At 40.9% G+C, this 17,505-nt stretch overlaps 1 protein-coding gene across 1 annotated transcript in view; it reads right to left on the bottom strand.

The window, feature by feature from the left end:
• LOC124290082 (ras-related and estrogen-regulated growth inhibitor-like) overlaps positions 1-11,001 on the bottom strand; it is an 89,587-nt gene extending 78,586 nt beyond the window's left edge. Inside the window, exon 1 of the mRNA XM_046726769.1 lies at positions 10,969-11,001. Coding sequence (XP_046582725.1) covers positions 10,969-10,978 — 10 coding nt within the window. The 5' untranslated portion in view covers positions 10,979-11,001. The remainder of the gene's footprint in view (positions 1-10,968) is intronic.
• Between the last annotated feature and the right edge of the window lie 6,504 nt (positions 11,002-17,505).

Raw genomic sequence — 17,505 nt, 5'->3', positions numbered from 1 at the left:
GGCATATATTCGGTTTATCATCTCACCATCTGACCCAGTATGTAAGTAAAAAGAAGAAAATTGCTCAAAAGCTGTTTGCTTTGCGGAATATATTTGACATGAAACCGAACGCAAACCAATTACAATCGGGGAGAGGTAATACCTGGTAACCTTACTATCTTAATTACAAGCAGCATTCAATATCTCTTTTAACTTCAGTAGCGTTCTTCAGTTTGGCATTAGGGTGTGTTCAGTTGTAAAGATAACTGACGAAAATGTGTCTTAAGGCAACATATTAATTATTACTTTTTGCGTGGTCATAATGCAAACACAAGGCCTGATGAAATGAGGCTTTTGGTAGACTGACCGATCCGACCTTCTGATGGTCGGATTTGAGGGAACGTGATTTCAGATACATATTAGTTGAGTACCCAGTTGTTTTGTTATGTCGATGTTCAAGTACAACGACTTTAATCTTTACTTCTTTTCAGTCTTCATATAACAAGAAAGTAGATCGATGCTCATGATGTTGATCACTGGATTGTCTGCTCCATACTCAATTATTTACAGACCGCCGTCACATAACTGGAATATGGCCGAGTGCGGCGTTAAACAAAACGCAAACAAATCATTTTACAAGATAAGAATTCAGTCGACATCTTCTTGTTCACAAGGACTTTGTGTACTCACCAGCAGGTGCCATGTTGATTTCAAGTAGTGATCATGTGACGATATAGTAATCAGTTCCATGTGAACAATCCTTTGCATTGTTAGGTCAGCATTTAAATGAATTATTTTGAATCGTTAGATGGATTAACCATTCAAATATGAAATTTCTAAATCCTATTAATACATGTAATTGTAAAGCAGTAAAATACAGAAAAAAATATTGTTCTTGTAACATCTTGTGTAAGGGTCCGCTTAAAGTCTAGTGCAAACATTTTATTGTATTATAATCTGGAAAAACATGACGTTTAACAAAAAGTTCTGGGTCTGGAACCAGTGGCTTTCCGATCCTGAAACAGTTAAGGGACATAACTCTACACCGCGGTTTGAAGTACATGTTCAGTGGACTCGGAAGCAGTCTAAAGAACATGAGGTTACGTTGTTTTATAACCTTTTTGTTTACGAAGTTGCTATAGGCCGGTGAAGATAATGTATCTGTGCCAAATTATCAAATTTGAGTTTTTGTTAAACGACAAGTGTAATGCAGAAACATTTAATTTTTTAGGTATATTTATTGACACGAACAAATAAGAAATTATGGCAACAATTTTATTACTCAGGTTATACTCATAATTGAATACGCCAACTCTAACATTTCGAAGCAATCAGCCGTATGGCAGCCACATTCAATCTAAGGTCAAGGTCATTCGTACAACCCGCGTAGTGTGTCACATGACAGATTTGACGGGGTGTACGACTCGTACACCCTGGCAAATCCGCCTGTACATGGTTTCGTATGCTTTGACTACTGACCAATCAGAATTCGACAAATGTATCTTAAGGGTAGCAAAATGGCATATATTCGGTTTATCATCTCACCATCTGACCCAGTATGTAAGTAAAAAGAAGAAAATTGCTCAAAAGCTGTTTGCTTTGCGGAATATATTTGACATGAAACCGAACGCAAACCAATTACAATCGGGGAGAGGTAATACCTGGTAACCTTACTATCTTAATTACAAGCAGCATTCAATATCTCTTTAACTTCAGTAGCGTTCTTCAGTTTGGCATTAGGGTGTGTTCAGTTGTAAAGATAACTGACGAAAATGTGTCTTAAGGCAACATATTAATTATTACTTTTTGCGTGGTCATAATGCAAACACAAGGCCTGATGAAATGAGGCTTTTGGTAGACTGACCGATCCGACCTTCTGATGGTCGGATTTGAGGAACGTGATTTCAGATACATATTAGTTGAGTACCCAGTTGTTTTGTTATGTCGATGTTCAAGTACAACGACTTTAATCTTTACTTCTTTTCAGTCTTCATATAACAAGAAAGTAGATCGATGCTCATGATGTTGATCACTGGATTGTCTGCTCCATACTCAATTATTTACAGACCGCCGTCACATAACTGGAATATGGCCGAGTGCGGCGTTAAACAAAACGCAAACAAATCATTTTACAAGATAAGAATTCAGTCGACATCTTCTTGTTCACAAGGACTTTGTGTACTCACCAGCAGGTGCCATGTTGATTTCAAGTAGTGATCATGTGACGATATAGTAATCAGTTCCATGTGAACAATCCTTTGCATTGTTAGGTCAGCATTTAAATGAATTATTTTGAATCGTTAGATGGATTAACCATTCAAATATGAAATTTCTAAATCCTATTAATACATGTAATTGTAAAGCAGTAAAATACAGAAAAAAATATTGTTCTTGTAACATCTTGTGTAAGGGTCCGCTTAAAGTCTAGTGCAAACATTTTATTGTATTATAATCTGGAAAAACATGACGTTTAACAAAAAGTTCTGGGTCTGGAACCAGTGGCTTTCCGATCCTGAAACAGTTAAGGGACATAACTCTACACCGCGGTTTGAAGTACATGTTCAGTGGACTCGGAAGCAGTCTAAAGAACATGAGGTTACGTTGTTTTATAACCTTTTTGTTTACGAAGTTGCTATAGGCCGGTGAAGATAATGTATCTGTGCCACCATTACTCGCCATAACACACGTAGGCTAGATTACACAGTCGAGCCACTAACCGATAAAAACACAGACACGCTGTAGGACCCCTACAGACACTCACAGCAGTGAAGACCCACATACGTACACACAGTGAAACACTCAGTAATGGCACCTCCGGACGGTGTTAACACGACCCGTCTGTTTACCTGAACGCGAGGGTACTATCACCTGTATCAGATGTGTATGGAGTACTACAGAGGCGCATAGGGATTTGGGCAGTCTGTCTCACAGTCCGTGAAACACATTATTTTCCCTACTGCTTAGCCCTCCCTGCAATGCCAAAGCCCGAAATGAAGCAAGTCTAGATTACCCAGGTTCAGATTCTGAATCTCCCATCTCACTGGGGCTCCTTTTCAAAATAAATGGGTTTGTTTCTTACTATCAAAATTAATATATTCAGAGACTAAGCGCTAGTCTTGGGTTGGGGGTGATTCAGGAGGGGTGGGGTGAGGGAGGTTAGCCATTAGCCAGCTACCTTACAGCATTCCGACCCAGATAGACTACAGCTGTGGGAACTATCCACCATGAGATACTACAACGACGTCGGTGTTGATATGAAGAAATTGTACAAATTGCTGGGTTGTGTGAGGTGGTGATAATATAATTCAAAGTTGAAATGAAACGTTTTATTATCATCTTGGTAATTTAGTAATTGGTCCCCAGCAAGCGAAACATCGGAACAAAAGAAGCATTAATGTTTGATGGTGGCTCAATGAAGCAAACAATATGTATCGTCTAAACAAAAGAATACCAGCCTCGACTATCCTCAGAAACACACTCAATTTGGTGTACAGGGAAACGGGCTGTGAAAGATATATGAAGAAGTCAAAATCAATGAAGACACCAGGTGTTCTCGTCAATGGTAATCATGTCCTACCCTACCTGTACCCAACGTCGACCTGAAAACAGCCAATCAAGTGGTCGATGGAGCGGACAATCCAGTTTGAGTTGGTCAGTTAAAAGTTATCGGCATTGTTTCAGCCATGTAGCGACAAATCTAGTCTGATCCTTTTGAATTGCGACTGTTGTGTAGAAATGCAGAGATTCCAATATTATGAGTAATAATAATAATGTGTGGATTTGTAAAGCGCCAATTTCCACTAGGTATGCTCATAGCGCGAACAATAAACGCACAGCACATTATTACCCCGGACACGACTTATACCACCGGGTACCCATTGTCTGCTGGTGAACAGAGGCAATTTTGAATAAACTCGCTTGCCTAAGGTGCTTAGTACTTCGTTGTGGGGAAGGACCGAAGTCCTGGAAGCTCTCAGGAGTCAAGCTGCCAAACACGGTCACCCATCCAAAGACTCCGAGCCCAACGTTGCTTAACTTCACTTGATTTGTGACCTGAGCTCTGTGCACAGGACCACACACCACCACAGTAAAGAAAAACGTTCTGGACATAGATCTGTTTCAGAAGAAATGTCACTATGCGGCGTAAACACAAAGGTAAAACGAACGAATACAACAAGAACGCTGTTTCAGAGCTTTGGAGATACAGATAAGTTGACCAAAGAGTAAGACCTGTCACGCATGCGCGGTGACCGTAAGACCACACTGTGTTTTTGAACTTTTGTTTTTATTAATGGAATCTATCCAGTAATTAAACTAACCATGCATTTAGATATTCAGTGCTGATTTTTTTAAACATGATAACTTAAGCTGAATACAACCACAGACATTATTAAGCGGATGACATTTTGTGCGGAACTGGTCTGTTTAGCTTCATGTCAGCAGTGGAGCTGGGTATATGACGCTGGTCATTTTTGTTTTGTTTTCATTGCTGCTTTAAAGCCAGATCGAAATAGCTGTTAAGGGCCTTTTGGTTTTGTTACCTGCATACTCCGACCACCCTTATATTCCAGAACTCAGAGAAACGTAGGCAGTAGCCCATGTGAGATACTGGCTGTGATAATGCCCTGTTGTAGGTAGATGTTGGCATTCAACTTCAATTACAATGAAACACGAAAATATATGTAACGTTAGGCTGGCGTACAATGTCAAAAAAGATATCCTTGGAGAAAGTTGTAGACAGTCGTTCGCCAGAAATCGATAATATTATTCAAAGACTCCTCTTGTTCTTAAATCAGGATGTTCAATATGCATATAGATTGAAGGATAAGACAGAGAATCTATTTCCAATCAAGAAACAACTTAAAAACTTGCAATGACCAGATCTCATTCGGGTTTACTCTTCCGAGGACAGAGTGTCTGAATGCATATAGTTTTACGCCGCTAAAAAACATACAAGCATTATCAGGAACATAAACTGCACCAATTGCACACGGAAAGGGTTCGACCCAGCTGTGTTGAGACGCAAATCCTTTCATCACAAGCCCGTGAGTTTAGTACTGCTTCATCCATATTCCTTGTTATACCCAATTGCAATGACCTACTGCCTCAGACACCTACACCGCGGTCCGTGGGTTGACGATTGGGAGTCATCTGTGTTCGCGCTGTGTTATACAAGACAGGTTCTGGTCTTTGATACTTGCATTGCTATTTCTAACCTTGTATTGATAGTATCCGCGCGTGGTGCGCTGCGTTAAGTCGCGTTGTGCGCTAGTTTTGGTTCTCTGCCTGTCTTCAGAACAGAATAATTTATATTTTAGACAGTGAGGCGTCACTTTGACGTCAGTCTTCTAAATTGAAGAACATAGATACAACTGAATAGGCGTCCACATGTTCAGATGCTGTTTAGCTGGTGTTTAGGCTGTGTTTAGGCTGTTCAGGTAGAGCATTCGTCGACAGGTTCAGATCTAAACATGTATTATTTGTGTTTACGTTCTAAACACATTTTTTACAGTGTATGGCTTCAAGTCAACATCCCTAGCCGGTTAAATGAGTTTCCGGAAGTCTTATGAAGCTGTAGAATTTGTGACCGAGGTCCAACGAGATATAACGAGGTTAAATGAAGACCCAACGAGGTTTTACGAGACTGGACATCTGCATGAGCCACCCAGTGAATGTAAACACTTCTTGATGAAAACGGTGCACTAGTACTCACCCCAGGGAGGAGTGGAAATGTCGCAAACGGTTATGCAGTAACGGTCAGTGACCTTTGCGTGAAAATTAATATTGACCACTGGATGACTGTGGAGGACGGACACTGCCCACGGGGCGAGCGTGGGCAGTGCAATTGACATCTCAATTGCATTGTCTGATCTCGAGGGGACCAATCTTCAGTAATATTTGCCACGGACCCACAGTGCGACACGGGGTTTGCTGGGGGTAATTAGTGGTCAGTGATAATAGGGGTAGGGGGTGGGGATAAAGCCGTTGGGTCTGTACCTCAGTAATTGTGTGTGAGAGAATACGGAGACACTGTCCTGTTCGTGTCGAGAAAAATGTGTGAATGTGTGACAAGCATTGCGATGAACTTCGATAGTCATGTGTACTGGTGGACATTATGATTCAAAACACTGGAGGTGTTACGAACACTATTCAAATAGTTAATTGGTTGGCAGGTTGGGTTATTGTTTAACGGGGGCGGTGGGGTAGTCTAGTGGTTAAAGCGTTGGCTCGTCACGCCGAAGACCCGGGTTCGAATCCCCACATGGGTACAATGAGTGAAGCCCATTTCTGGTGTCCCCCGCCGTGATATTGCTGGAATATTGCTAAAAGCGGCGTAAAACCAAACTCAGTCAGTTATTGTTTAACGCCGCACTCAGCACTGTTCCTGCTTTTTGATGGCGGTCTGTAAATAATCCAGTCTCTACCAGACCCCCCAGTGGTCAACAGCATGAACATCGATGTGGACAATCTTGAAGATTCTATATCCCCATATAGCTGGGAGTCTGCTGAAGGCGGCGTTAAACAACAAACAAACACCGTACTATATATCACTGCCGTGTGTAATCATGTGACCAGTCACGTGACTTTGTATCGACAGGGGTCGCTACCTTCAGTCTTGCTCAATGTACTCCCCACGAGCAGACAGATGTTTGAACCGTGAACGTTTGAACGTTGCTTAATTGAGCATGTGCGAGAAAAAGGGAAGCTCATTTCACTTCGAAGAAATTTCAGCTCAGTTGAGAAGCATTCTCCAGCGTCAGGAAGACCTGGAACGCCGGTTTGATCAGACTTTCAACGCTTGCGGCCCGTCAATTTCAGCGCCGGCGGCTTGACGGACGTTAGGCCTAATACTACTGCAACTTCCAGTGACCGGCATCAATCCGTTCAGTCGTCTGATGTTGACTTCGTGGATCAGGACTATCAAGGCCAGTTTCAAGCTATAAGGGGAATCAGACTACCTCCACTGAATTTGTACTGCTACTCTATTGTGTAGTTCCATTGTGATTCTTTGGCAGTGATTTGTATAGTTTGTAAATTTTAAAATACAACTCTTAAGTGGATAACGTGTCCTTGTTGTTTGTTGGTTTCCGGATTAATTATAATGTATTTTCAATGTGGAAATGGACATGTAACAAACCACATGTTGAAACTGACTCTTTAGCGAGATGAAAGATTCTGAACCTGAAGAAAATATAGAACTGCTTCATTTAGAGCTTTTGCATTGCAGAGAGGGGTGGCGAGACGGAAAATAGAATGGTTCAGTTGTTGTAAGAGGGATGAGTGCATTCCAAAACAACTTCGGTTACTTCCCTTTGTTTCTTTCACTCCGGGACTGACATTAGGCATTCACTCCGGGACTGTCATACGTCATGTTATATTTCAGCTAACGTCATCATAATAAGGTCAAAAGGGGTCCGAGTAAACTATTGACAGACTCAAAATTTCATAAAGTTGTTGACATGTTCAGTTGTTTAAAGAAGATCAATACAACAATACCATGCTAGGGTGAAATGGACATTGTTCATATGGATTCGAACCGGCTGTTTGCTGGTACCAGCGAACACTTCAACCACCAGCTACCCTATTTCCTACCTCTGGAACGTGGAATATAACAATAGTTCATCATGCTTGTGGGCGATAATGTATATTTACACTAGCCATCGCAATACCACTGATTGTACCCATGTGGGGAATCGAACCCGGGTCTTCGGCGTGACGAGCGAGCGCTTTAACCGCTAGGCTACCCCACCGCCCAACTGATCCTACCACTAAGGCAAGGCATATCTACAAGAATCGGGGCAATCGTTGATTTTTTGCTATCCTTTTAACGATTTCCACCTCTATTTTGCCTTCTACGACAGTTAAATCTGTTTTGAGATTATTTTCTGTCGTTAACGTCTTGTGTTATTATTTTCTTCTGTGTATTGCAAAATAAAAATAGTAAATTGATATGATATTAGTAAGATGAGGCTTTTCCTGTAAATACAAAGTTGCTTGTTGCCAAGCTCCGTTGCTGTTAGTAGCAATGTATCATATCGCACCGAAGTCATGAAGTTGACATACTCAGTTTACCTACATACTGAGCTTCCCGGTCAGTCTGGAAACTTGAAGCCACTTACAGAAGATGCTAGCGATCGAGGAGACAAAAAATCCTGCACAAAACCAAATTTGTAATCGGTTACCGAGACGCTTCTTGGCTCTTGAAGATCAGCCGTGGTTAAATCTGCTGAGTGTGCAGAATGGTAACAATTATGACTTCAAGTAGAGGGTAAGTGCTTGACACAACTACACTCCTCATAACAATGTGATGTATTTCGATCAAGAGCGGAAATAAAAGATCTATTGCGAGGCAGGTTATCGGGGCTAAACCGTGACAGCGACATATACTGGGTTTTTATTGCACCCTTGTGGTCAATGTCCTAGCGTTTGCAGCAACGGGAATATAGCTGAACCGTCTTGAGATCATCGCACAACGTCAATAGGCCCTCGTACCTGACTCGGGGATATATTATCGAGGAGTTACATTTCAGGGGCTTTAGATTCCCCATTAACAGAATTTGATTGATGACTCAAGGTCATCTCGAAATTTGAAATGCATGTTCGTGCAAGACTGTTTCAATCTCATTGATTGATTGGTGTTGTATAAGTCGAAATGGATTTGGCAATGTTTAAGGGGATCAAGTGGCCTTGAAAGTTTGATCGATATTCATGTACGTCATAGTAGACCCCCCATTCCCCTCAGACCTATATAGAGGTCAACACTGATCATTTTAAGAGTGAGTGAATGAGTATGGTTTTACGCCGCTTTTAGCAATATTCCAGCAATATCACAGCGAGGGACACCAGAAATGGGCTTCACACATTGTACCCATGTGGGGATTCGAACCTGGGTCTTCGGCGTGACGAGCAAACGCTTAACCACTAGACTACCCCACCGCACTCAGTTTAAGAACCAGCACTATCTGTCCATAATACGTTTTGATTTTCGTATCTTACTGACTTACTTATCTGTCTTATTGCAACTACATGTACATGTCAACCATTACACATATATGAACTATTTAGTTATTTATATATACCTCTGTGTTTTGAATCTTTGGCTGTCTCATAATTCCATGATTTCCTCTTCAGCGATAAACGTATATTATAATATAGTTGACCCATTCGTAACTATTCGTGTAATTCCGGCAAGCCGGATGGCGACTTGTACCCCACTCGTGGCCATGTTCACGACTGGGCCATGGTCTAAGCGCAAACAGGCACGGAGATGAAAATAGTCTAGTTCTATTTCCAAGGAAAGATAACTCTGAATTTCAAAACATGGCTACTCCAGTATAATCCCACATACTGTGGTCAAAACAGCTATACAGTCATTCCCTTCGTGAGGATGTTTCAGTGTTTAAAGTTGCTGATCCTTTAGCTTAAAGCTTATGTTTAAATTGTGCTTTGCATAGTTTACAAAGTTTCAAAGTTTGACGGTGCCGCCATTTTCAAGCTTCGAAATGCGTTTTACTACGCGCGATTTGATTGGTTTGCCACGATTTTTGGCAATAATGCCGTACTATACAGGTGCGACGAGTCTTCTTGTAGGTCACGGAAAGAGGCAAGTAGTTACGAATGATAGTTGAGTTAGTTGACCCTCATTTATCCGACCTTCCCAAATCAGGATATCAATTTTACCATTCCACTTTGGTAGTATGGTTCGTGCAACCGTTAAAGCTACAGTCCAACCTATTGTTACCCCGTGCCTAAGGCTGCATATACATAGTCACGACTACCATCAGTCATGTGATAACATGCACGTAAACGAGTGAAACTTGCAATATGGATTCCTTACGAACTGTCTGTGAAATCGTTAATCAATGGACGTTCTCTAAAGTCTGTTTAGATAAAAAGAAATAGCTGACAGAAAAGGCTTTTAGTTGAGGGGTATTAAAAGGGAACCTTATTCTGTTCACTTTAACATATACGTGTATTGAAATCAGGCAAAAAATACTATGTAAGATATATAAAATATTTGATATATTTAATATATAACTGCAGAGGTACAGATAAGCTGCGTATCTGCGTAAATTACGCAAACATTTATGTGAAAACTCTATTCCTATTATGTCTGTTGCGTACAAGAACGCATGGATATTTGTAAATACTCAATAAATTTGATCTTACATGCGTACACACAAAAATGTCCAATCTTAGCTCGGGTGTTACTGAGGATAGATAAAATAACTGAAATATATTGAGAGGTTTTCTATTTCAACACATGAACGTGGCGACTTGCAGTATTTCTTATGGTTTCTCAAATTACAGATAAACTATAAATAACAAACATGTAAACCAACATATGAACTTTATTATACTTTATTTTATTTTTTTTAATTAATGGAAAACAGCAAAATACCCAGTGGAGTTTGATTCAGGTGGGTACAATTTATTTGGTTACTCAAAGGAAAATTAGGATACCCAATTGAGAAGAACACAAGCGAGTCCATAACTCAATGACTCAAAAAGTTTACTAGCTCTGTATAACCTTAAACTTGATGTGTGCTTGTGTGTGCTTGTGTGTGCTTGTGCTTGTGCTTGTGTGGCTTGTATGATTGCGTGTGAAAGTGTGAGATTGTAAGTATGTTTTAAGGATGAGCGTGCGTTGTTGTGTACGTGCCGTTGGTATATTCCTACGTATACCCCAATTGCGTGGATTTGATGCTCATGCTGTTGATCACTGGATTGTCTGGTTCAGACTCGATTATTTACAGAACGCAGCCATATGGCTGGAATATTGGTGAGTGTGACGTTAAACAACAAACCAACCAACCAACCTACGAATGCCAGCGTATCTACCGCCATGTTCTACGTACCGTCTTATCTGTCGATATTGCATTATATTCTACAGATGGAATGTTTGCTATTCAAAACAATAACACAGTTACCATCTATAAATATCGGTGTTATTAAGAATGATAATTGAAATATGATCTACAACCTTACCTGGCATCATGGACGGGTGAATGTGGTGAACAATGATTATATCACGGATGGTATTTATGCAACCGAGGAGGTCACGACCTTATCGCGTCACGTGATATCCTCGCAGATTAGAGGATCGTTTGAGGTCAGGCTATCTGAGCGACAACACGAAAATAATATATTTACATAATTTAATATCTCTGAATTGTGACGGAATTACTTTAGCGCTAGGTGATCACGCAAGGCAGCTATCTTAAAGGTTAAAGGTGAAAATTGATATCAACACAAGGCGCCAAAGATTCACATTACATGACCATACTCGTGTTTTACTAACGTCTGTGTTACAACATTACACGTCGATTCCTCGACAAACGCTTAGTCCCTGAATATATATAATTTTGATAGTTACAAATGGACACATTTAAATTTCGGGCGGTGGGGTAGCCTAATGGTTAAAGCGTTTGCTCGTCACGCTGACGACCCGGGTTCGATTCCCCACATGGGTACCAATGTGCGAAGCCCATTTCTGGTGTCCACGCCGTTTTATTGCTGGAGTATTGCTAAAAGAGGCGTAAAACTAAACTCTCTCACTCACTCACTCACCATTTAAATTGAAAAGGAGCCCCATGAGCTGGAGGCCTGAATCTGGGGAATCAAGACTTGCTTCATTTTGGGCTTTAGTGAGTGAGTGATTTTAGTTTTACGCCGCACTCAGCAATATTGCAGCTATATGGTGGCGGTCTGTAAATAATCGAGTCTGGACCAGACAATCCAGTGATCAACAGCATGAGCATCGATCTGCTCAATTGGGAACCGATGACATGTGTCAACCAAGTCAGCGAGCCTGACCACCCGATCCCGTTAGTCGCCTCTTACGACAAGCATAGTCGCCTTTTGTGCAAGCATGGGTTGCTGAAGACCTATTCTACCCCGGATCTTCACGGGTCTTAGGGCTTTAGCATTGCAGGGAGGACAAGACAGTTGGGAAAATAATGTGGTTCTGGGGCTATGAGACAGACTAGTCGATTCCTTGAACTTTAATCTGAAATGCCGTAGTATTTCACTCTTTTCCATGGCAACGGGTAGGAGTGTTAATAAGTAATGCACGCTCGCCTCAGAAAGGTTAGAACAGGATTCTTAGCTTTTGAAATATGAATTTCGGTGGCTGCAGTAAACAGTCTGGGTGTCGGGTGCGTTCATAATGGAAATACACTGTCTGGAACAGAAAAATAAAGACAAAAACGTATGTACTTTATGCTGCAGGGGTTGGGTTTGTTTAGATTAGTATTCGTTTGTTGACGTTCGCAATAGGGTCATGTAAGTGTGCGACGCATACATGAAAGGGTTCTGAGGAGACCTTGTTTCCCTGTGTACCGCGCAACCTGGTGATAATGATGGTATTTATCGGGTAATTTAAAAGATGTTTCAAAATTTGATAGAAAAATGAAAGAAAAGAATAATTGTTTCGTTCGTGGCGTTATCATTATGAAAAAAAAATTAGCAAAAAGAACTTAGTTAAATTAAATTTGGGTTCAATGGGGTTATTTCTAATGGATATTAGATGGACAATTTTCTCCAATGTGATATGGGATTTTAAGACGCACGCAAGACGTCCAAGTACCTACGCCGCTCAGTACAACACACCCAGAACATACTGGTTAGCAACAGGTAAGGGACTTTGACATTTATAAGTCAGTAATGACAACTTCGCCAGCTGGTGCGGCCAATATGTTTTTGTTGAAATATAGACGTAAAGGAATTGATTGGTTACCCAATTAAATGCTATTGAATAACATAAAAATATACCGCAATCCATTTATAACATTATCATTCTGAACACAACAGATTGGCACAATCGACTTGAGGTGGCTGGCAGGAGAGCGGGTTTGCTTGTTTCGGAATGATGTATCGAGTTTGCTTCAGTATTCGTTATTAAGGTAGTTCTAAGTAACCTGACCCGTGAAGATCCGGGTTAGAATTGGTCTTCAGCAACCCACGTTTGTCGTAAAAGGCGATTAACGGGATCGGGTGGTCAGGCTCACTGCCGTGGTTGACACATGTCATCGTATACCATTTGAGGATGTCGATACTCATGATATTGATCACTGGGTTGTCTGGTCCAGACTCCATTGTTTACAGACCGCCGCCAAATAACTGGAATATGGCTGAGTGCATTTTTTCGCACTTGACCTTTCTTCGTGTGAGGCATTCTCATACAAAATGTTTTGTTTCAAATGCTTATTCCTTAGCTCTGCAGTTTGATTGTGCAATTGTTTATTTCTTTCGGGAATGAGTAAGGGGCGACTAACGGGATCAGGTGGTCAGGCTCGTCGACTTGGTTGACACATTCCATCGTATCCCATTTGCGTAGATCGATGCTCATGCTGTCGATCACTTGATTGTCTGGTCAAGACGCGATTATTTACAGACCGCCCTCATATAGCTTGAATATTGCTGAGTTCAGCGTTAAGCAACAAACCAATCAATAAACATAAGCATTTTTTTCAAGGATTTACGGTATTCGCTTACAGCTCTCCACATCAAGCTGTGATATAAGTAACCGGTAAACATGGGGTTAAACCTCTTAATAACATTCTCTTTAAATTAATCCTGTAATTAATAAAACAACTTCATCATGGAGTATTAAATAAAGAAATATTTTCAAACACATTTGTTGTTTGGTATAAACTAGTCATTCCTGGTGTGAACAAACACGGACTGGAGCTCGCACACGTGACATCGTCAAGTAAACACAACATTCTTGTGATAGTTATATGTGTCAGATCTTGACAGGTTAAAACTTTATCTGTGACGGCGTTCCTCGGGGGATACAAGTACCCCTTGTGTGAATACTACAAGTACATTTTAACCTTGCAGACCTGAATGTTTTTTAGTCATTTATAAACGCTACAGAATCCTGATTGTTTCGATAAACACCAAAAAAATGTTTGAAAAAAACTAAACAAAATATAAACGAGTAGGTAACATTACTGTCTGTTTTACTTGGTTTACGTATTACATTCTAACATTCCGGGGATTTAAAACAAACATTATATTTTGGAGGAGGCATAGCCGTATATATTTTATTTCGTTTTTTCAAAATTGTTTGTGATTTAACGCTGCACTTAGCAAAACTCCAGTAGAAACAAAGAAAGTATGTAAATAATCGAGTCTGAATCAGACAATCCAGTGATTGACGTCACGGGCACCAATTAGGAAATTAGGACAGGAATATCTGTATTGACGAATACTGACGCAATTCAGCGTTAAGCATTTGTTGGTTCCCCGTCAGAGTCGCTTCAATTAAAGTATTTATTAATATCAAATATTTTGATAAGCGGCAATATTTGATGATTATAAAATGGTCATTAGCAAACGTCAAATCATTGTTTGATTATCAGGTATTAAGTAAATAAATACTTTGTCTATAAGTTTTCGATGTGACTTAACCGGTCGGTGGAGTGGCCAAGTGGTTAAGCGTTCGCTCGTTCGATTCCGGGTTCGATTCCTTACGAGGGTGCAATGTGTGAAGCCCATTTCTGGGATCCTCGGCTTTGCTGGAATTAATATTGCTAAAAGTGGAGTAAAACGTACCATCGACTGAACTAGCCACGAAGAGCTGCAGGGTTATTGCCTAAGCAGCGTTAAACAATACTCACTCACACCATTGACTATCGAAATGATGTCTGGATATGCAATTTAATGTCATCCCTTTCACTTATCAGGACGACACTCGAGGAAGCATTTAAAAACCATTATGTTTTCGGGATTAAAAAAAAAAATGTGTTTCTTTTTTCACGCCGCACTCAGCAATACTCCAGCTATATATGCCGGCGGTGTTAAAATAATCGAGTCCTGACTAGACAATCAAGTGATCAACCGCTGGAGCATCGTTCTACGCAATCGGCATACGATGACATGTGTCAGCCACGTCAGCGAACCTGACCACCGGATGCCGTTATTCGCCTCTTACGACAAGCATGGGTTGCTGAAGACGGGTGCTAAAGATCATCACGGCTCAAAAACCCTTCATGAAAGATTCTTAAGTTAACATGGCCAATAATATGTTCAATGTTTATTAAACGTCTACACCTTGGACTGTATATTACAGTCACAGACAGTCAGTTGTTTTAACCCCTTGAAGAATAATCCGCACTATCTGGACACGAGGGGTAGTGGGTTAGCCTTGTGGTTAAAGCGTTCGCTCGTCACGGGTTCGATTCCCAACAAAGGTACAATGTTTGGAGCCCATTTCTGGTGTCCTCCGCCGTGATATTGCTGGAATATTGCTTTAAGTGCACTCACTCACTCACACGAACCAGCTTCACACAGTACAGTTTACGACTGTTGTAAGCGCACCTGATATTCTGACCAGACTAGCTACTGTCCGAGGATCGATTGATAGATGTCTGCTCGAATGGTCATCATCCATTATTCAAACGTTAGAACAACAACCCCAAGTGTAAATGGCTACATCGGACAGCCATACAATGTGTGAAACTGACCAGCGTCCAGACGGGCGGGAGTAAGCCGTCTTGATCTTGTAATCAGATGATGGATTTAACTGGCTTCCAATATTGACCGAGGTTTTCGAACATCGAGGCCATCTGTAATTCGGAAACCATCGTGATTTTCCGTCAATGCGCCACACACACATATCAAGATAACCTTTCTACTATTCAACTTAACTATGATGATACGGACACCCGTGAAGGTTCGGGTTAGAATATTGGCCTTCAGTAACCCATGCTGGTCGTCAGAGGCGACTAACGGGATCGGGTGGTCAGGCTCGCTGACTTGGTTGACACATGTCACCGGTTGCCAATTGCGCAGATCGATGCTCATGCTGTTGTTCACGGGATTGTCAGGTCCAGACTCGATTATGTACAGACTGCAGCCATATAGCTGGAATAGTGCTGAGTGCGGCGTAAAACTAAACTCACTCACTCACTCATAGATATCAGATCAGCGGGGAATCTAAACTCACTCACTATGATGATATGGAAACGGTAAGCTCACTTATCTTGATTACATTCCTTCAGTTTTTCTCTGGTTATTTGAGTAAAAATTGACGACTAGATTTAAGTTCAGAAAATAGACTCTTTTTATGAACAATAAAATGGTAGAGTAACCATAAATATTCCGTTTGGCTCTCATTTAAGTTTTACTGCGTCTTATCTCTAACTTCCACCGTAAACCAAACTAGTTCACAACATGTTTTGCAGTCCACTCATCTGTTCCTTATTGGATATCAGTTGTTTAAATGCTTCACTTCTGGCGGACTGCAGTGATGTCTGCCATTGTGGACTGCAGGATTTAAAATGCAACAAAAATAAAATATTGAAAAAAGTCCTTGTTCACCAGTCTCAACTGTTATTGTGAGTGAGTGAGTTCAATTTTACGCTGCTTTTAGCAATATTCCAGCAATATGACGTCGCGGGACACAAGAAATGGGCTTCACACATTGTACCCATGTGAGGAATCGAACCCGGATCTTCAGTGTGACGAGCGGATGCTTTAACCACTAGGCTACCCCATGGCCCTTCTACTGCTCACGTTCGGTTCCGAAGGAGTCGCCATCGTGTTCCACTTTTATTTCCGGTTCTTGTTTTTATATGGGATACTTTAAAGTCTACTATTCAAGAAGAAAAATATACCTGTTTGGACGTAGAGTAACCCTCAGCAGTGAAACATAGACAAGAATGAATATCACACAATAGATTGATGAGGTGATACGATAATTATATAACCGCAGAAACGTATACACATGTTTTTCTTTCTAATAGGAGGCAGATTTGTATCACTGACCCTTTATTTTAGGTGTTGCTCACATATTACCGGCCTAAAGATATCAATAAGCGAACATGACTGGCCAAGCAGTGATTCCTGTTACAGGGTTTTAATAAGAAACTGCCGGACAAAAGTAAGTACTCACTTGAAATTTGGATGTGACAACAAATTACACACGTTAATAAGCTGAAAGAGTCGCCAAAACATTCTAGTAAAGTCCAAAAACATCACTTTAATACCCCTATCAAATACATCCCCATTCCCATCGAATGATCAGTTGTATATCAGTTTTAGACACCATATCTTGAAAGATGGGCGTACACTCCCTTTTGTCCGTCAGTGTACGTCAGTATCGAATGATACCGCATGAACGTTTTATATTCTTTTTACCATGTCCGCCACGTTCCAACATGGTCGCCCGTGACATCAGAGGCGCATCACCTTCGGTGCAACCCCGGTGTGTTCCGATTAGTGTGGCGCACAATCGACTGATTTGGAGTTGTTGGACAAGGCGGTAGGGATACAGCGGTAGTATGTTTTTGCGTCTTAACAGGAGAGAACAAACATATGCTTCACATACCTCCCTCGTGATGCTTGTAGTAAACAGGCTCAGCTAATAACTAGGCTTAAGCTGGAATGTGTATTTGTAATCGTATTTGATTTACACGATTACTCATTACTCCATTGTCCGAAGTGATCTTAGTATAACCGAGAAACGTAATGATGGTTAAACCAGCGAATACTTCCGTATTTAGGGATTCATAAACA

The sequence above is a fragment of the Haliotis rubra genome, unplaced genomic scaffold (genome assembly GCF_003918875.1).
Source record: "Haliotis rubra isolate DU_JTF1 unplaced genomic scaffold, ASM391887v1 Scf456, whole genome shotgun sequence".
NCBI lineage: Eukaryota > Metazoa > Mollusca > Gastropoda > Lepetellida > Haliotidae > Haliotis > Haliotis rubra.
Note: the sequence above shows the minus strand (reverse complement) of the source record. Positions and strands in the feature narration are given on the sequence as shown.